The 22,314-nt window shown below is 36.4% G+C and overlaps 2 protein-coding genes across 40 annotated transcripts in view; one reads left to right on the forward strand and one right to left on the reverse strand.

Moving 5' to 3' along the window:
• The window catches only part of LOC139133546 (eyes absent homolog 1-like), a 173,229-nt gene extending 153,056 nt beyond the window's left edge, over window positions 1–20,173 (forward strand). For all 39 annotated transcript variants that reach the window (XM_070700224.1, XM_070700220.1, XM_070700233.1 and 36 more), the window contains 7 exons: window positions 165–248; window positions 7,656–7,745; window positions 12,619–12,677; window positions 15,405–15,565; window positions 15,906–16,020; window positions 16,466–16,688; window positions 17,057–20,173. In XM_070700224.1, coding sequence (XP_070556325.1) covers window positions 165–248; window positions 7,656–7,745; window positions 12,619–12,677; window positions 15,405–15,565; window positions 15,906–16,020; window positions 16,466–16,688; window positions 17,057–17,137 — 813 coding nt within the window. In that variant the 3' untranslated portion in view covers window positions 17,138–20,173. The remainder of the gene's footprint in view (window positions 1–164; window positions 249–7,655; window positions 7,746–12,618; window positions 12,678–15,404; window positions 15,566–15,905; window positions 16,021–16,465; window positions 16,689–17,056) is intronic.
• A 703-nt stretch (window positions 20,174–20,876) lies between these two features.
• LOC139133550 (acyl-coenzyme A thioesterase 13-like) overlaps window positions 20,877–22,314 on the reverse strand; it is a 31,018-nt gene continuing 29,580 nt past the window's right edge. Inside the window, exon 3 of the mRNA XM_070700256.1 lies at window positions 20,877–21,574. Coding sequence (XP_070556357.1) covers window positions 21,418–21,574 — 157 coding nt within the window. The 3' untranslated portion in view covers window positions 20,877–21,417. The remainder of the gene's footprint in view (window positions 21,575–22,314) is intronic.

A 22,314-nucleotide genomic window follows, 5' to 3' on the forward strand; every position in this document is an offset into this window, starting at 1 on the left:
TTCACCTTTTGATGACTGTTGCAAAAGCAGGTAATGAAGCTGTAGGGTTGGAACACAGGAAGTAAGATTATTCAGAGGTCATAGGTTACATTCTTAGTGTGAATGAATTCAGTTGAAAAGCAATTTTGATGTCATTTTGCTTCTTTTTCTTTTTCTTTTTCCAGAGGGTATTTGTGTGGGATTTAGATGAAACAATTATCATCTTCCATAGTTTGCTAACAGGGTCATATGCAACCAGGTTCGGGAAGGTAAGTAATATTAATACCCTGCCATCACTTCTTAATGACCTCATTTATTCATTTCCAGTCCAGAGACAACCTCGGTGACGCCACAAGCAAATTACTGTATGATATGAGATAAATAATCAAGGACATTCAATCAGAGAAAAATGGCATGAGATAATTATATGAAATTAGTCAGAATGAAATAAACAGTAAATTGTATCGAAGGTTTTTGAAGATATTTTGAGGTCAAAGTAGAAATAGTAAGAGCTCTGTATGTACTGCCTATCAAATATTTTGATTTATACTTACTATATCTGATTAGTAAATGTTTTGAAAAATCTTTTTCGAATGATTCAACTGAAAGCCGTCAATTGTGGTATAGGAGCTAACATTTGTGTTGAGTTTTAGGAGTTATAAAAACAATACAAAGTGTGAGAATTGTGATGTGGAATCATAAATTAGCATTTGATTGCATCTCTCTAGGGTGTAATTATCAATCAATCGATGTCACCGGGGGGGGGGGATGTAATGAAAAACACTTGAATGTGAAATGTGGCTCCTTGGGGCACACAGACGTTTTATGGCGTCTTTCCCTATGTGAGCTGGTCATCCGTAATTCCCTGGGATACAGTCTGCCTTGATTAAAGAATACATTTGGAATGTGCTGTTATTCTTGAAGTCAGGACAACTCCTCAAAGTCAAATTTATTTTCTTTGTGCGGTTTTTACAATAGTAAAACCAGAAATAGTCTCATTCACTTTTTTTCGATACGGCATACAGACTGAACTTTCAATTTCTCCCTTGATTCTAAAAAAAAGGCATCCAGGTTTCTAATTTGGAAAACTTTGGAAACACTGCGTTCTAATTTGTTAGAACTTCAGAGGGGAGTGTCAAAAACTTCTGAAGAGGTCAGAGGTTAAGAAGAACAGCATAAGAGGTCATCTAAGGTCAAGTGATCATTACTTTTAGTGTTTGCTGTCTAGTCATTAAAGATGATTTGTTCGAAGACGAAGTGTTTATGGAGGTAGAAAGTGGATTTTATTGACAACACATGTAAAAGGGAGGACAGAGACAATCCTCGTCTATAAATACGGGAGACTCGGTGACAGCGTGCGTGAGGATTGGTAGTGATGTTAAAACAATAATGCAGGAGAGATACGCATGTGTTGGCAAAGACAGACTTACACTGATAGAGTGATTTAAAGTCAAGTAGATAAGCACGAATGATAGAAAACATATATCCCTTTGACAGACAGGCCCTTTACTGTGTTATAGATAGCGAAGTGTGGATAGTTGAAAAAAAAAACGACAGATTGACTTGCGAGATTTTAATTACTTGGAAGGTAGAGAGAAAGGACAGCAAATGGTATTTATACCAGAAAAACAGTTGATACCACAGGCAGAGATCTGAAATGAATAGACATTGAGAATAGAGGTTGGTCAAGACATTTCCTGCACAATGCAGTGTCTAATAAATTTCAAAGTTTCACCTTTCGCCACAATGGTTTGGCCCAAACCCATTGTTATCAATAATGATTGTGGACCTGTTTATAGGGAATCAGGAGTGAATAGGTTCCGTTTATGACCAAAGTTTGGTGAAACCCCAATGGCAAAGTTAGACCAAAACTTCGAAGGCTGTGACAGAAAGACCAGGGGAGTTACATGTAATGCCATTCCCCATGACAGCTTTCAGAAAATTCCATGCCATCAACTTGATAGCTTGACCCGCACAGGAAAGTTTAATGGATAAGGTTTGAAACAAGTAACGCTAGACCTTATGTAGGCTGCATAAAGGAACCTGCATTAGGCAAACCCTCTCACCCCTCTTTCCATGTTTAGAGGTCCAACTTTGCCATAGAAAACAATAGAATTGGGACAAACCATGGTGGTAAAAGGGTAAATATCTTCAGGTACAGAGATTGTCTATGGCTTACATATTTGCTGTCCAAAACCATAATTTTGGCTCAATAGCTTCTCATGTGTTCTTTGTAAAAGTTCAACCATTGGCAACTACAATGAGAGTTTGAAGGAATGGAGCGTAAATATGAACAGACCCAGTAATATTCATTGCTCAAACAGGTTTTTCAAAATGCTTTTTACAAAGGTGACAACACACTTGAGTATTTTGATCACTCAAACCACCCCGAGTATTAGCATCTTTTATAGTGTGCATTAAACATCACAATCAACTGTAACATGAAAGTTTAGGTCTAGTAATTCCTACTTCGGGAAATCAATTTGCTCCACATGGTATATTCCAGTGAGAACCTATTCCAGAAACCAAAACATCTGGTAGAACACTTACCATTAATTTGCCTGAATACTTCCTTCCATCTCGTCAGTAAATCATGTTTCGCTTGGTTCTTGTGACCTGTATCCTGGAGAGGCTTTGTGTTTGATTTGAACAGAAACTGCATCCCACAATCGATGTCTGTTGTTCCAAAGTAAAAGGAAATTGTTTCTTTATATATAAAGTGTGTGTGACATAATAAAAAGTACAATTACCTGGACTGAAAGAGAAAAAAAATTACTTAAAAAATCAAATTATCAAGAAAATGTGAGTATTTTTACGCTACAGGGGTAAAGTGACTCTAGTCTACAATAGTCAAGAATACTAGGTCCAAACTGGCCATATTACAATTCTACATTATCCTAGGGGGGCTACGTCCCATTAATATATTGTGCAAAGCACTGTAGGTGACTACCAGAAAATTGAAGGTTAAGTGGACCGCTTTCAGATATAGCCTGTGCACAGTCTGTGAAATTCTTCCTTAAGCATTCATTGTTGAATGAATTTATATTTTTGAAAATGAATTCTAAGGACCACTCATAATCCCCGTCAAACTGGCTGTTTCGACAAACTCAGATGTGGTTTTGGATATCTCGTAGGGAGTGAAACAGGAAAATGTAGGCAATGCACTTAACACAAATACTGGAAAAAAAATCGTCCAAATTACAGGGACTGTGCCTTGAAGGTTTCCGTATATTTTTCTCCCATGACTATTTGTAGCAGTTACATTCTGTCTGTCTGGCGTCGTTTGACCTCCATCACATCCTAACAAGTAAAAAGCTGACATCATTCTTGACATGTATCCATGGTGACTGCATGCTGTGTTGAATGCCGTACTGATCACAGGAAGATCTCATCCTTGATGAGAGGGGGTTGTCAAGAGAAGGATGCCTGCTTTGACAAACAGGTGCCCTCATCTTAGTTGGTTAAATTTTTTTCAACAATTTGAAAGTTTATCATTTGTTTTACTTTCACAATTTTGAATTAAAAAAATAAAGGATTGTTCTAGATATGAAAAGATTAGAATAGAATTGATGTTGAAATGCTGCTGTTAGTCAGGAAATTCTTTCGTTGATATTTTCAAGAGTTCCAGAAGTGTCAATAGAATGCCCTTGGTTTTCCTAGCCGGTGTAGGTGCATGCAAACACCCACACACACATGCACACACACACACACACCCACACACACATGCACACGCTCATGAGGTCAGTAACCTAGTGGTAAACTGCCAACAGAGAGAGTGAGAAAAAGTGCCATGTGAAACTTCGAAATGAAAATTATCTTGTAAGATAACAATTAATGGTTCAGAAACAGTGGGACGCGGAATAAATCTACACACACGAGATTCAAAGTTTATTTTTTACCGTTCGCCTGGAGGCAGTCGCATACTTTTCATTCTTAGAGCCAACAAAAATAGTCCAATGCGGCACTTTTAATCAACTATTTTCTCTCTTATTAATTTTAATGATTGTTGATGAGGGTTTCGATTCCCTGACGATGTCACCGTAATTCAAATCAATTACTGTAGCAGAGTTCACGGCGGCAGCTGACGGTGATGGAACGCCGAGGTGCCGTGTTTGACACGCAGGCTAGCAAGGATCAGGTTGACGGCGTACATGTGTAGGTTGTAGTTAGCCGGGTTGTGTAGCCGCGGGGCTGGCAGCGTGGTTTTAATAGGCGTTTTGAACTCATACTGTGATAAGCATGGATGGTATTCTGACATGTACATTGTATCATGTCTGGAGACAGATATAGCACCAAAGGGCAGACCCCTGGTAGTCCCTGGTCTCGGTGACCAGTCTAACATTGGAGAAAAGCAAAGATGACAGTTGACACTGCTATCTGCATACAGCAGGACTCCCATAATGTGTTACTTCGCACTTTGTGTGTATGTGGATGTTTTTACTTTTTTGTGATGTCCCTGCACGCCAAATGGTACAGTCTATGAGACTGTAGATAACGATATGTGAAGTGGATGATACAAATATTTTGAGGGGGATGTTGAGAAAGGAGTCAAATTCAAACTTCCATGATTGAAGTGTTCAGAATCTATTGCACTGTGTTATTAGAAAGAATATTTACAAATTGGAAATGACAGCAAAATTTTCACCCGATTTGAAAACCAGCAACTGTCGTGGAAATAAACTTCCATTCATGAAAAGCAAACAGCATTGTTGCCATTCAGAATCGCATTGTTCCTGAATCAATCATAACTGTATGTCCTAACTGTATACTCATGTCATTTGCATATTAATTAGTTTCTCCACCTGTTGATGAATAACAAAAATTGACAAATTACCACCATGTGTAGCCTGATTAAGTGTATCATACAGTGAATTATCGTGTTCCATTCATGGTTGTGCTAACTTTCAGCAACGTTTTAGTGCAAGGCGTTTGATCAATGGCATAAAGAAAAGATCGAAAAGCAAAGAGTTGTTATTGAAGGGAAATAGCTGTAACTTTTATGAGGTTTTTACATTTTTGTTGTAATACATTTTCTTTTTCTCACTTAGGTATGGTTAAATGTGTAGTGTTAGTTGTGCACTGTGTGCAATGTTATTGTTCACAAATGAATTCCAACATGGATGAAATTTAACATCTGACATTATACGTATACACACTGTGTTGCAAGTTGAACACTGTGTATTGTGACGTGATTTCAGGAATAAAATCAGGAAACATTTTATGAACCGAGTAAGAATATTGGAGAATACATCACAAGTTAACGCCAATGGGGCTTTAACTTTGTCATTTTGCTTGCATTACTTACTCACGATACGGTATTCAAGAAATAATATGGAGGGTTAATCTGTTCAATATTCAGTGATGGCGTGATTCACAGTCCATCATCGGTCATTATATATGCAACTCAGTCATTATATATGCAACTCAGTCATTATATATGCGATTCAGTCATTACAAATTTGTCAGGTTATGGCAGTTTTGAATCATTAGATGAAATGTTTTACAGGTCATTATACCTGACCAATCAGTCCATGTGAAGGGTTACAGTCATGTACAGCATGCTATGAGAAGACTAAGTGACTTGGCAGTCGTAAGATGTGTTTTATTTAATGTCAAATTGCGGTGACACTGGGCATACATGTACTTTAAAGAACCAGACGTCATTAACAGTACCAAGCCTGTCAGCATTGAAATGCGCTCTGCAGATATTATTTATGCAAACAGCTCCACAGAGCAGTTGTACTGAGAAAGTGTTTAATTCAGTCACAACCTGCCTCTGCTAGTCCGACTACTTCTGTAAACTTATTTTGTCAGATTTGCACAAAATAACTTTTCAAATTTTGACTGGCAGGACAGAAAAAGAGAAAGTTGGAATGGCTGTAGTTTGATCACTACCCATTGCTCATCGCAGAACATAAAACACGTCTGAGAGCGGAAGGCAATAATGAGTCGGCAGTCTGTCTTTGAAGTTGTTCCCGTGCAAGATTCAGTGACAGTACCAACTGCACGGACTAGGGCAGAATTGAGCTAATCTTAGCTTAGTGGGGAAAAAATGAGTCACCTAAGGTCACGACACTAAATCTTATCTGAAAGTCACATCCTGTGATGTCTTTGAGATGTCAGCAGATGTCCTTGAATCTTCTGTGACTGTAACCCTCATTCTACTGTTGGTGTGAAAATCTGAAGACAGTTTTTTTAAATTCAAAGTTTCATTTTTTAAAGATTTTCTGAGATTAAGAGCACAGAGGAGACTTAAACTTTATTATAGGATTATCAAAATGTTGAAGAAGCATTACGCTTTGTTTAATGTACAAGATTAAAACTTTCCACCCAGAATTGTGGTATAACCTGGGTGATTCCTGTATCTCGCCCGGACCAATATTGTTTAATTCAGGGAAAAAGAGGCTTAAATGTACAATTAGAAAAGAGTCTGTGTGTTTGTACATCATTAATATAGGGATATCATTTCTGACTTCTTAAATAATGTTGATCTGAAAGTGTACACCACGGTGAAAATTGTGAGAAAAGTTTTAGGCGTTTTGGTCCAAAAGGGAAATTTAATCATTTTTAACCAAATTTGATTTTGTTGCCTGTCTGCTTTCCAGCCCTGACATTTCCAAAAATACGGTACTCACAAAGTCAAGTTCAAAATAAATTATTTTGATTTTTCAAAAATATATATCAAAACTGTTAATGGGCATTGAACAGATGACGTATCAGATAGATGTTGAGGAAGATACCGTGTAGTTTTACGGTAACTGCAACATTGTCAAAAATAAGGTGTGCTGTCAAAAGAAAGCCAGTTTGGTAGTTTTGAACTATTTGTATATTCCTCGGGACAATGTTGATTAAGTTTTAAAAATTATCACCAACGTTTACCTTTATCAGTTTCAAGACAGGTTTATGTGATGTCACACACCAGCGGTGGAAAATGTTTGCACTAATCGAGGGTTTGAGTGTCAAAAATGCATTGTCACACTGAATAGTCATACTGCAAGCTACAGAGATGAGTTTGCGGAGAACGTCTGGTGATAGCCACAACACTCATAAATACACGCTCTGTGATCTCACAAAGTTTTATTGATCTGCAATAGTGACTCACCATCCGTCAAGAATATGAATATTACTTCACTGTTTTATTTTTAGACAGAAACCACATTGCACATGTTAGCTGCTGCACCATCCATGCACACGCTCCCCCCGCTTCACGTACGTGACAGTCACAGAAGTTTGGGCATCAATTGTACATGTCGTAATCTTTCAATGCCTGTGCTTTATGATCGGTGAATATTGTACTTGCTGTCACAAAGAAAAATGTGAATATGTCATAACCAATTCAATCGGAACATAAATTTGTGTTCCCAGAGAGACAGTATAAATTCCAGCCCCTCCATAAATAAGTGGCATCGGTGATTAAAGGTTTCCTTGTTAAGTGCCAACACAAGAGCATCGTGGGAGATACCAGGTGCACTGTGGGATTAATCAGAAATTACTGAAATATTTCTGGCGTTGCACAAATGAGAAAAAAGAATGGTGTGTGTGTGAAATGCGAAAAAAAAGTTATTTCTGTCATACCAAAACAAAATTTAATGGAATACTCTACCTCAAATTGATTTAAAGTGATTTAAAACATTTAATTTCTTTTTTCTTCTTTGTCACTGTTTTTTTGTTTCTAGGATCCGCCATCTTCAGTATCATTAGGGTTAAGAATGGAAGAAATGATTTTTAATTTAGCAGATACTCACCTCTTCTTCAATGACTTGGAGGTAAGTTATTATGTCATCTTCCAGTTTCCATGACAACCACTCATATTTGAAAATCGAATATTTAGTGTTATTAATCTGGTTAATGCAACCTAAATTTGCATATGTTAGAAAATATTTAATCTGAAAAATAGGAAAAATTTCTGTTTTCTGTTCAACTGCCAAAATACATTTTGTGAATCGAATTGAAATGGTTTGCTGGTATCTTTTAACCCTTTCACCAGCATGGTTTAGCCCAAACCTATTGTTATCGATGGTGATTGTGAACCTGTTTACAGGGAATTGGGGGTGAACAGGTTAAAAAACAAACAGACTAGAAGGTCACAAAATGGATTCTCAAATTCATGTGTACCAGCTTACAGTATATAATACAAGTGCTTCAGGTGAAAATTCAGTGTACCGTATTTGGATTTTTTGTCGTGGTTGATTCTAAGCTCCAGTCATTTTCTGAAGCATACTCAGTCATGACTACTGTATTATGTGTGTGCTTTCTATCACCCTAAATATATCGGTAAAAATATTTACTGATTATGTACAGCAAGTAACTTTGGTTTTGAAACAAAGTTCTTCTGCGGTAAAGTTAATTTCTGAGTGAATTGGCTTGGCCCGACCTGAACAAGTCAAGCATGTGTACTCGGAGAGATATTGGCACACTTTTCCTATTTCCATGAAAGGTTTTGACACTGGCAATGGAATAATTCCCCATAATAACATCTTTGTGAGCATCATACAGAAGTACTTTACACAGCTTTATTTGTGCCCGCTTCGGCACATTCCACTGCCTTTGACCCGAACTGTGTCATTAATAGTTATTAGCGGCCATATTTGTTTAAGAGCGCCAGGGTGTCTCCTTGCTTCATGGAGCTTGTCCTTAATTTGTATAAAACTCAATCAGCACTGGTTGGCGGAGTCTCCTTGTGTGCTATTAATGGTAGGCCCAGGCATTCTTCAGTTCGACTATTGAAGGCCATTGTGGAAAAAATTCACATGCGTATCTCTGAATCAGACTATTATAGTTTCCATGTACAAACCACTCATGTTGTCACGTTAGTAAAGAATCCACATCAGGAAAAGCTTAATTTATAATCTTTGATCAAGCTTTTTATCATATGTCTGAAAAAAAAATTTCAACAATAATTTCGATTTGACTACAAGTGAGATTACCCTAAACTTGTACACTGCAGTATTTGTCAGAATTATTTAAATAAAATTATTAAATAAAATTAGAAAAAAATATTTTTAATTTGAATATTGTACATGTAATTCATCTAAAATTGTTTGAAATGAGTTACTGTGAAGTGTAGAGTTTTCAGCCGTGTGTACTAGGCTAGCATGTATGGAAAGTGTGTGACGTAGCGTCATAATCTATCAACGAAATCATAAAACTGAAATGATGTACCCCCAGAGACAAGTTACTATCATAGTAAAAATGGATGTAAGTAAAGAATGTGTCAGAAGGCCAATGGTTGGAACATAAAATGTTTTAAACCGATATAAATTGTGTTACATATAATCTGCGTATTAACCTTTTTTGCCCCAACATTTCCCATGGGATAGTTCCATGAACTTTTGTTGTTACAAAAAACTGTCTCTGTAGTTTTTGTCAGGGCAACAAGGATGCATATTTGAAAGGATAAAGACAAAAAGTAGGAATAAGATAGTTTTCTGTGTTATGAATGAATATTAATGAATAAGATAGAAATTGAAATATTTGTTGATAAAAATTTGTTCAAGGATTGAATTGGACTCCCATTCTTTTATTTTAAACATATATGAGTTCACAGAAATTTGAAATGTGAATGAATCTTGGGCTGTGTCTGGTTTTCAGAAAGATATAAAATATGTGATATTTTAGTTACACTTCTTTTAAGTTGTTAATGATAGTATTATTTACAGGAAACAAAAGATGAATATTTGATAATAAGACAAAGAGAGTTTACAAAATCTGCAATATTAAACGCAATCTTCAACTCTTCTTCATACATTCATATTTTTCAGTTCAATCTTCCAAAGACAAATCTCGATATTCTTCTGTCAAAGTTAGTCCCATTTGAGAATTCCACAATTTTCAGTATTTTCCATTCCGTACTGTCTGATTACTTGTAAATCCTGATATAAAAGAATTTGATTGTACCATAAATATATTAAATCACGATTCAATATTAAAGTTTTAAACAATCTTTTCCGTATTTTACTGAGAGTTCACAACAAATAGTTCACAACAAATTTCTCTAAGACTGCAAATTTTATATATTTTCATTCTCTGAATATGAAATGTCTTGTAGTAATTGAAAATCACCAACCAAATTTATTCACCAAAAAATAGATATTAGTGTTTGAAAGTAAGCAACTACAAACACATAATTTTAATGTTAATAATGGGTTTATTGAGTATAAAATTTTATTTTCAAAATTCACAAGAAAGAATTTTGTGCTCTGGTATCATTCTAGATTTCAAACCAGAAAAGATTTTGTCACTCAGTGCATACAAGGAGAAAATTTTACAGAAAATCAACTGCCGTGGCAGACAGCCCTCGTGTTTTGAAAAGAGAGCATTATGAACAAAAGCAGCCTACTTCATATTTGCCGGTTGTAAAATCCAGAGAATATATTTACAGTTGTCTGAAAAAAAAAGGGTGACACAGCCAATACACACATCCAAATGGAAGATTAAACAGACCTTTTTTCTCTTCCAGAACTTTTAAAATTCTTGCACGGCAGATTAAAATTCGGCTTGACCCAGTAAGGTCACCGTTTCTATTGATCGAAGGATAGAAACCAATTACTGAATGGCTGTATCAAGAACTATGTACCATACCTGTCTTTCTAGCTTTGTAAATATTTGTCATGCAAATAACGTAAAAAGCCAAAGCAAATGTTTGTTCTCTTGCTCGTGGTAAAACTTCCACACAAAGTATGGAAATAGAAAACTAAATTCGAAAGTACATTCCAACATGATATTATATTTTCAAAGGGTTAGTGGTTGAATGTAAAGGTTATATTTCTAGTATTTTGGAAGACTCTGAAATCACTGGTGACTTTTAACCCCTATCATTCTGTGTAACCATGAAAGTTGCAGTGCATTCTGGGTAATTCTTGCAAGTCACTCAACTAGACTTGAATCAATGAGATTTTGCCTCTTTTATCAAAAATTGGATTATTTGAAAAAAGCCTGTCAAAATATTTCAAGTCTTTTGTCTGCTGTAAGGTATTTAAAATATGAAATATGCTTTGGTCTGTTTATTATCTATATATTACTGCACAAATATCCTGTCTAAAAACTACAAAATGTTTATGCTTAACATCTCTGTCTTACTTTACAAGATGTTCATATTTTAAAGGAATTTCGGCATGGGCTCTATTAACACTGCCTTCAGTGCTTTGTAAGTACTAGAAAAAGGAATTTTCAGAAGATCTGTGTTATGCATGGATACTGTTGTAAAAACAAACAAAAGTTGAACAGGGTCGTTCTGTGTCCGTAGCTTAAAATCCTGAAAACGAAAATTGCACAAAAAATACCGGAGAATGATTGGAAAATGCCGTTGCTGTTAGTTCAAGTGTCTGCCTCTTGACAAAGCTAACATAATCAGTGAGCCTTGGTACATTGCTTCCAAAATTTTCAGGACTGGAATTCCTTTGTCTGGTTACATTAGATTCTGGTCTTAAGGTACTAGTGTCAAATTTTAGAGGAGTGAAGCATCTTTTGAATGTGTCGAAACTATCCTTGACCAGGTAAAAGGTTCTCAGAAGCTTTTTATTATTCTACGTATCTGTGGTCACTCTATCCCCCATATTGTGGTTTCCAACCGTGAAATAGAAAAATATTATTATGAGGTGTGAACACATAACGGTAGCTAGCGTACTAGAGTGTTTGCCGAGATTGTTACTTTTTATTGAGACGTCTGTCTTTGTTCTCGCTTTCTTGAACCGCCGACGTGTTATTGTAAGAATAACACTTCACACACTTGGGATATTGAAGTTGACCCTGCAGTCTGACCATTTTGTGATCAAGGTCAACAAGGTTTTCCAATTTAGCTTTGACATTGGCCCCGCTGTCACGGAACAGCACCCTCATGGAGCCACCCATGACGGGCTTGATCAGTTACAGTCCTCAGCAATAATATTTATACCAATGTAAGCAACTGGATTTGGGAAAAAGAACAGATAGAAAAACTATTATTTTGCCCGTAATAATATTAGTGATCAACTCAGATGCTCTGACAAAATACAATAATATTTTTTATACAATTTACAGTTTTGAAATTCCTTTGATGTGATAATTTACTTTCTGGTTACACAAAATATTGTATTACACACACTGTACGCAGATAGATAGATAGATACACACACACACACACACACACACACACACACACACACACACACACACATCATACATGTACATACATACATACATGTACATACATATACATGTACATACATACATACATACACACACACACATACATACATACATACATACATACATACATACATACATACATACATACATACATACATATACAGACGGACAGACAGCCAGAGGAAGAGAAATAGTAATTCTCTTTAGTGTTTGATCATACATTATCTCGTATTACCGTATGTTCTATTTTGTAAATACGTTCTTGTATCAATGTTAAAGCTCAGTAAATGATTTAAAAATTAATGATGTATGTCAAGGTACAAATTGAAAGAACTTTATCTTTTCCTGAGACTGGTATATTCCCAGCATTATTAATTAAGGCTTGTCAGTGGTTTCAAAATTCAAGTTTCATCAGTAACTTAACTGTGATGAAGTCTTTACAACATTTTGAACGATTTCAATTCTTTTTTCTACCACTTTCTTCAAATTAATCACATCTCCCTTTGTCACCAGGAATGTGATCAGGTACACATAGATGACGTAGCCTCAGACGACAATGGTCAAGATTTAAGGTGAGTGTCCATTATTTAGCAACAATATTCCAATGTTTGTCTGTTATTTGGTGATAAACATCTTCCAATATTCTCACTCAATTACTTAAGTTTAAATAGCTCGTATTTTGTATACCACATTCATTATTTACTAAACAAAAATACAGATTGTTGACTTGCGTTGTCTCAAGTCTATCTTCAGACTAGTTCTGTCCACAGGATTCCTGTAAAATGTTTTCAATTTTAATTCTAGTATATGTCCATTTACAAATAACACCGGTACTGCCACAAGGAGTAGTTACCTTACCTCATATATAGAAAGATTTAAGCTTTTTTTCTCAAACTTCCTCTAGAAAACTTTGGACCACTCTCTTTCAAATTCAAGAGGAAAATCTGGGATCACCATAACATTCATGCAAATTTTACTGACTGAAATTTATGCAAGTTTTTCTAAAGAAGATTTTCCAGTGTTTGAAATTCAAAGTGGCAACTAACTCCATGTTCGTATATTTAGTAAAATCAAAGTTTTGACTTTCACTAAAACAAGACATTGAAAACTTTGTTCGTGCTACATGATGCAAAATTTGTCAACATGGGCAGAAGACCGGCAAAGTATTATAAAATTCCTGTCTGTCCTTTTGGCACATTCTACTTTGAAACGATATAGAATACATTACATCGCCGTAAAAGTTCGTCATGTACTCAAAAGATAAACTTACACCACAGTTGTGAAATATAAACGTACATTGTTTACAAATATGGGCCACATCATTCTCTCAGAAATGTTCCTGTACTTTTCCGTCAATAATGAAATTGCTCTACATCTGTAGGTTGTACAAGGAATTTCTCGTATGAAGGTTGCCAACCTTTGTAAAATATACGTAGATATCTCAAAAATAGACATTGATTATCTCAAAATATCTTATGTAGATTATTTCAAAAACAGACGCTCAACATCTGCACTGGGTCTGTATTTTTATCAACTATAACACACAACAACTGATGGTGACCCTTGAAAATGTCAGGTGTTAGGGGCTACCTATATTAAATTTCTAAAATACCGGCTAGTGTATGTTTGCCTTTGATAGGCAACTACATTTAAACGGTACATTTCATTTTGAATAAATTCAAATGCTTTTAAGTCAGATTTTACCAGGACAGTTTATGTAGTATTTCAATTTGACTTGATCGCGGTATCCATCGGAAAGAAAATATTGACATATTTGGTGAAGGAAATTACCAATATAATGAAAAAAGCCACGTATACACTTTGTTCATTTAATAAGCTCGGTCACTGTAGACGTTGATTCAACATTGTACCAGGAGATTAACAGAGACTCTGTTCTGCTGAGAGTGTAAGCCAGGGAGCAAAATTTAAAAACTGGTGGCAGTTTGTCTAGACATACCAAGCCCAAAGTGTGTGCTGAGGATCAGCGGAAAAGCATGCAAGTTTGATGGGAGCAAACAGTGGTGTTTGTTCACGCATTCTTACCATACTACCCATTTCAGCTAAGAGTGACAGAGAACATAGTGCTCTCCAAACATGGATTCCCAAAATACATCCTAATGAGCAATCTATTTTTCTTTCTGTGAGTACACATGCGCTTTAGGAAGGTCAATGCTTTGAGCGCAAAAAGTTGAGTGAAAAATAAGTAAATTCTTATATTTCTGTTTTGGAGTGTCGTAAATTAAAACTCAGATGGCCACGCTGTATGAAGGTGAATAGCCTTGGTAACAAGAAATCAGTCGGTCTTTCTACATCTCTGTTAGAATGTCTTGAAATCTTACATTGTTCATTGTATACTCATCGTACCAAATCACAGTTTGAAAGGTCAATGCAGCGCTGTTGACATTTGCACGTTTCCGTGACCGTAGGACCGACACTTGAAAATCACTTGAAATCGAATCAGTAAATTTGTCGAGCTGTCAAACCATTATTTGTTGATGTGTAATTGCAGAGTTCCAGGACAGGCTGATACTAAAAGTTGCTAACACTGACCTCTACTTTTCACTTCCTGTCACCTTCCTAACCCGAAGTCTTGGCATGATTCACTATTTCTGACAATACGGCTTGACCAACATTAAGGGAAATGATGCACTTCTCTTCAAATGGCCTCATGACCTTCTGCAAAGTCAAACTTTCAAAATGGCATGTAACAGTTCGACAAACCTACCATTCACAATCAAAGCTGTAATTTTACACCATGCAAATGTGAAACTAAAGCTAAAAATTGATTTATGAGGTAAAATTATTCCTGGAAATATCCTGGTCATTTCCATCTGCCTATTGTTTGCATAAATTTAATGTATAATATTCAGAAACTGCTTTCAGAAAACGTCATTCAAGAGTCTACCATTGTCATGTTTCAAATCATGAACTCAAACACATCCAGTGCTTCGTCAGCATGAACATTTTTAGATGTAGTATATTTTTGATTTGTAAAGTATGTTACTTCACATGTTTCCATTACAAAACAACTTTCATATCACTTTACTAAAAATAAATTGTCAGTTATAGTCTTGGTAAATGCAGAAGTTAATAATAATTAGAGGAATTAAATTTTCCTTGCAAACTACACAGACAAAATTGGTTGGAAGTTTTCTTTCAAATTGATGCCCTGTATCCCAATCGTCCGGTGTTTAGATCCAAACACTTGATTGGAAAAAAGAGTTGCACCATGCATCAGGGATGATAAAGCTAAGTTAAACCATTTAATAGAGAGACAGTCCTTCTGCTTTGTATTGCAGTACATACAACTTTGCCACAGACGGTTTCCACGCAGCGGCCACCAGCGCCAACCTTTGCTTAGCAACTGGTGTTAGGGGCGGCGTTGATTGGATGCGAAAGTTAGCATTCCGCTACAGAAGAATAAAAGAAATCTACAATAGCTACAAAAATAACGTTGGAGGTAAGTTGAATGTTTTCATATAAAAATATTTTGTATATGTGTATGTTTGAAAGGTTTTGATAAATTGATCAATAGCATTATCACTTTACAGAATCCTGCTATTTGGTATCTGTGCTGGTCAAAACAGACTGATACAGACACTTGTTTCATACAAGCAAACGCAAAGTGTGCAAGGGCTTGTATTCTTTTGAGTCACAAGGTCAAACTTTCTGCAAGGTCGAGACAGTGCCATCTAGAGTTAACATGGATATAATCGCTCAAATGCAACTTATCAGAAATGATATGCAGAGGAGAGTGGAACAAAGAGTCTAATGTTTCAAATTTGTAATTTTAATTTCAGCTGTGTTAGGTCCTGAAAAAAGGGAAACTTGGCTTCAGTTACGGGCAGAAATAGAGGCACTTACAGATTCGTGGCTAACCCTAGCTCTAAAATCATTAACTCTTGTTAATTCCAGGTAAGTTTAAAATGTTTAGCAATTGCTCCTTTTCGTCGAGTGAAAGTTCAGAAATATATTTTCTTCATGCAGTGGTCGCGAAAGCTGTTTTCATGAACTACTGCACATCTTTTACAACCTTAACACATTTTTGCCAACCCTGTGATATTGCACATCACCATCCATACATGTTTCAATGCAGAATTTAATCAATACTGTTGACGTATACTCACAGAGAAAAGCAAGAGTTTTCTGTGCAAAGACAGAGATCTATAAAAAAGGTTTTGCCTTCAAACAGCTCACCCATCTTAGCATATGAAAGCTTTTTCTCTGTGAAGATTCAAAAACCAGACAATACATGTGTAAAAGAATGTCATGAGTTTTTTTTTTAGATTAATTGGCAAATCAATACTGAAAGTGCAATGTAAAACAAAACAACCATGTACTCTGTTGTGTTTTGTTACAGGTCGAATTGTACCAATGTACTAGTTACTACTACCCAGCTGGTACCAGCAGTTGCCAAAGTCTTACTCTACGGTCTGGGTGGAGTTTTCCCGATCGAAAACATATACAGTGCTACAAAGATTGGCAAAGAAAGCTGTTTCGAGAGGATTGTTTCCCGCTTTGGCAGAAAAGTTACATATGTTGGCGTCGGTGATGGCAGGGATGAGGAGCAAGCTGCCAAGAATGTAAGTTTTCACCGTTGGGGGCGCTGTTGCCAAACTCTGACCACTGCCATCTCAACTATGCAAGATGGCTTTAATATTTAATTTACAGCAAAGCTCAACAAGCTAATGCCACTCATGGACATCAGCTTTTCCAAACTACTTCCAGTTACAATATGTTGTCCAAAATCTGAAATGGTATTACGTTGTAGCTAGATTTAATCCAAATATAGTTAAATTTAGCTTGTTCAAAGATTAATCTTCATTATCAAGCAAAGAGGAGATATTATTAAGTCTTTGTAAACTGAACGCAAAGTCCAATGTCATTGCTGTTATCTTTCATTTCAATAGACTTACCATTGTTCCTGTGTTTTTTCCATTTTTTTTAACAGCTGGACATTCCATTTTGGAGAGTGTCCGGTCACTCAGATTTAGCAGCCCTTCATCATGCTCTGGATTTGAGCTACCTTTGACCTGCATGACGTGGAAATCCCGTACATGACAAGAAGAACTTGAACTCTGTGATATAGGGTAAAGAGACTAAAAATTTAAGCTGTCGGAAGAGCTGTGGGCTGTGCATCATCATATATGTACAGCTGTTGACATGAGAAACATGCTGTGGGTTTTTGAAGTTTCCAAATAAATTAGATTCGCCGCCAAATTGGACACTGAGGAGAGAAGAGAACTGGTGAAAATCCGTAACCCTAACTTTTTTGGGGTCGACAAACAAGGGTGATGCTGCTAGCTCGAACTTGATGTGGTTTGTTGTACTCTGTGTACTGTCAACAGACAAGTCTTGGAAACTGGAATGCCAAAGAGACAGCTTGAATGTTCAAGTGTACATGACAAAAAAAATCAAAAAATTTCCCAAGTGGTTTTGATCATGACCACAAACTTGCATGAAGGTTTTTTTTTTGTTAAGAGGTTATATTATACAGAAGAGACTGACAATTTGAATGCACCGTCTTGGTATGAGATTAATTTCTACTAAACTGTGTACAGTTTACGTGCACAGATTTTGATGTAAGCCCTTTTTTTCCCTGTTTACCAAAGATACAAGTGCAGTTTGTCATAGTTTTGTATAGAAAGTTGTGTTTTTCTTTTCCTCCTTTTTTTGTGACTTTATAAAAGAATCAGATTTGAGATTTGAGGTACGTGGAAGGGCTTGTATAAAAAAACAGAACAATCACCAGATTCAATTTTTTGTCCTGCCATTTTATGCCATCAACAAAAAACTCTACAAATGGCATAGTATGACTTTGCCCACCAAAGTATATAATAATATCTAATATATATTTTTATTACATGGAGGTCAAGCTTGGCATGGCGGTTAAAGCGTAGGTGAAAATCTAGGTATTTATGAAAATTGTAGTGTTTCTCTAGATGCATGAGTAGTGGTAAGTTTTCTGAGTTGCCGAAAGTGCCAGAGCTAGGCGATGTCCTTGTGGCACAGGCTAACATACGATACTCATGCGGTAAATCATACGAAGATAATGGTTAAAATTTTCGGGGGGTGACTCCATTTTAAGGGCAACTGATTTTTGCTGATCCAGTATCTTGCATATAAATGTGCAAGCAGTGTTAGTTGGAGCCATAAAAAATGAAATTTTAAAAAGTTTCTCTGAGATCCATGATTTTGTCATAAATGGCTACATTTTTTGTATGCTTCTGATGGCTCACACTTTAACGTTAATATTCTTGGCACAGGACATAGGCAGACAGACATTTGCAAAAGAGTTGTGATTTTTGAATTTTTTTTTCAATCTTACAAGTGTAATTTAAAATATTTCTCAGAAGATGCGTGCATATTTCATTGCAGTGTGCCAATCATGTGTTTTGCCAGGTTCTGCACTTTTTAAACTGTAAAATTTCACAAGTGTTGTCTATCTGTAAGTTATATTTTAGTCCGTGTACTATTTCCAAAGTAGCTTACATCCGTAACGTCTGTTTAGAAAACCAATGAACTGTCAGTTTGATTCTTTGCAGAACAGTTATTCTAGAATTGCTATTTTTTTCTCTCGAAGTTTGCAATGAATTTTGTAGATACATGTAGGACCAAAACACGGCATTGCCTTGTCATCTCATTCGGGCGAAGGTTTGACTTGTGAACACAAACGGACTACCAAAAAAATTGTGACAAAAATGGACAGTATTGATAAGGATGATGCAACAATTTGAGAAAAGAGGCATAAGGCTCTGGTAGACACAAGTCATTTGCAAGTTGTGTTTTATTCATTTGTGTGGTAAGATTTTCTATTTTGCCAGAACTTTCAAACAAATGCTGTGTTGTGGAGAGTCCTGTTTAACCCTCTCACCATCATGGTTTGGCCCGATTCTATTGTTATCGATAGTGAGAGTGGTGGACCAGTTCACAGGGATATGGGGGTGAACAGGTTCAAGTTTACCTTGTGACTGCACTCCTTACTGATGCAGCACCAAACAATGGTATAACCTCATTGTTTTCAACTGAATGGTTGACCCCATGAACAAGAAATTGGGGGGATAGGGGTAAAATGTTCAACCCCGTGAGAAAATGGTGTAATTTTCAAGAGACTGCAGTACTGCTTCCCCTGCCCCTCCTTTACTAATTTATCATGAATGAAGTGGAGTCATCCTCCTCAAAGTGATGTCTTGATCTGGCAGGGTCAATTTCTTTTTGGTTCCTTTAGTTTAAGTTACCTCCTTTATGATGTTTTGAATGTAACCAAAAAACCCAGAGATTATACGGTTGCCTTTCTGTATGCTGCTTCTGATTGAAAAGTGTAGATTTCTTGCCAAACTTAACCAGTCCAAGTGCAGTTAGAAATTATCTGTGAATGACCCAGCCACTCTGGGCAGGCATCATGTTTTAATATTTTTGGTGTATTTCTGCCCATAAAACTTCTTGTAAGGGCAAGGACGGTTAAGCCCTTGAGAGAAAATGTATATGGTGGCCACCTTGATAAAATTCAAAGAATTTTTGCAATATTCAGTGAAAACCCAAACTGATTTACTGTTCGAATTAATATTCATAAGCAGTTAACATTCACAGATCTCTGTAGCCAATCAGCAGTAATCCTATGTGAACATATTGTCTAACCTGTGGCCATACAGATTACAACCATTTTATTGCAAATCTTGAAAAAAGTATGATATTTATAAATTTGAATTATCGCAAGCTGCTTGAAGATAATAGAAGGCTGCTGATTGGTTGCTGAGAATAGTACAAGGCAGCTAATTGGTTGCTTGGGATGATATAAAGCTGCTGATTGGTTGTAGGAGACAAAGAGATGCTGGTTTGTTGTTGAGGATAATGCAAAGCTGTTGCTTGGACAGGTTAGCCAATCTTTTGAATGTTGTGATAGTCCACCCACCGATGATTTTGAATGTCCTCAATGTAGTTTATAGAGAATATTTATCCTAATTATGCATGTCACGTGAAGAGTTCACCTTTGACCTGGGATTTTATGTTAATGTATTTGGGGTCACAATGACCTTTAAGTTGTTTTAATAAATCATTTCTTATTCTCCTTCTTTTGCCACGTGTCTCTTAATTTGATGTTAATATGTAAATACTCCATTTTACAATGGCTTTAAAGCATACGTAATTGTAAGCAGGATGTCAAACAGAAATCTTGCTGTGATAATTTGGTGAAAATATGCCAGCATGAATGATAGTTTGGAACGGAAAACACCTTGAATGGATATGGACTCTCTGTTGTAGACATCTTCTTCACTGCTTTGCCTTGAGGAACAGCTCTTCCTGTCTAGAAGACACCCAAAAATCTAGTGGTTCTGACATACCCACACAACGATACCATATAATAGACTGATATCAAAACAAAAATATTCAAATATACCATTAATTTGACTATACTTTCACATTGGCACAAATAGATTTGTGGACACTAACAAACTTAGAGGGTTCTTCTGGGCCCTCTAACCAGGTACTCTATCCCCAAACCCTAATGACTCCTTATGTTTCTGATGATTAATTTGAAACCCTGTCAATGACCAGTACTCTTCACTTTTGCTCCCTGTCCAAATTTTGACAAATGTGAATATTGTCAAAGGGGCAGAAGTTCAAATTTTCCTCTCTGAAACTCAAAAAGGTTTAATATGAATGATACATTATATATCTACATGGGTGATGAAATAACCGTAAACTCATTTCAATGCAAAAAACTGATTTCATACTTACACTAGAAAAGTTATACAATACCAAACTGATGATTGTGGGATGTTAAACACAAGCTCAAATATTTATTTGTCATATATTGTAAATAAATGATAACACAATTTCAACATGTACCAAAAACTTTTGGGAATAAACACTGGTATCCAAAGAGCTGCTTTCTGAGAATGAATGCTGTAAATACATCAAATTTCTTGTATCTGTATTTCTGTGCTCTGAAATAACATGTGCCCTCTAGCGACAGATCAGCCAGTCTTCTTGTTTGCATTCAGGGCAGCTGCATGCTCCCATCTTGTCACCGGATGGCATTGAGTTCGCACCAGCAATGGTGCATGATATAAATTAAAGCGAAATCATCTAATGCTTAAGATCTTGTTCACAATTGCATGTCTTTGAATCTATTCTGTGTCTTTCGTGACAAACGCGTCATTTACACAACATGAAAACCCAATCCTCTGACTTTCTATACACACCACAGGCTAAGTGGTAATCACATAAGAAGCTGCAAACACAACCAAAACCCTTGTCATGCTTAACGTTGGCTTGTTCATCGAAACAATTTGCTATTTTCTCTGTCCGCTATGATCCACCGACATATTTGGTATGTCTTCCCTGGGCTATCAATGCTCCACTCTCATTGGTTACATCACAGGTGGTAAAAGCCAGTCGTTTACCAAGTTTAGACACCCTTCCATCAAAGGTTACAGTTTCACCCTCCTTTGCTGCACGTATGTACCTACAAACAAACAAGCAGAATACATGGTTTCTCAGTGAAATACAAAGCAATTGTGGGTTAAACATGGAATTCAAATGGGCCATGGTACAAACAAACCCATGCATATAGAAACAGATACAAACACTCATAGAAAAAGAGTGGATTTACTTGGTATGTGCCTGATACCCATAGTTCCTGGAGGGAATGTGTTCTAGCCACATGATTTGTTGTCAAATGATGAACCAGAAAGTAAATCCTGAAGTGCCAGCATTGTGTATAATACAAGATAAGCTGTTTGCAAATATGAGGTGTAGATTTAATTCTCGGATAGTAAAGTACAGGGGTGGGTTTTCACCTAGTTCACAGGTGCTTGCAACGTTGTTTAGATAGTTGATAGAAGGCCTGGGATCTAAGCATGTGAGTGTGAGGCAGAAGGCTGAACCACAGTAGTAGTGTAAAAATAGAAGTTTTGACACTACATTGGGGATCCTTCAAGTACAAAGGATTATGGGATTGTGAAAGTACACATCTCAATGGCAGCCTGACAACGCGAATGTGGAGAATTGCCTGACAGTGAATTTTTGCCAGAATTTGGCATGTATCAATAAAATGCAGTAACAAGAGGAGATATTTTAACTTTTGAAGGCATTTTCAACCATCTGATGTTACTTTTTTTGAGGGCATCTAGTGCAAGAAGCGATATACAAAGTTGTATGCAAATGAGAACAAGTGTCGCGAAGTGTAGCGAAGCTAAATTAACA

The sequence above is a fragment of the Ptychodera flava genome, chromosome 5 (genome assembly GCF_041260155.1).
Source record: "Ptychodera flava strain L36383 chromosome 5, AS_Pfla_20210202, whole genome shotgun sequence".
NCBI lineage: Eukaryota > Metazoa > Hemichordata > Enteropneusta > Ptychoderidae > Ptychodera > Ptychodera flava.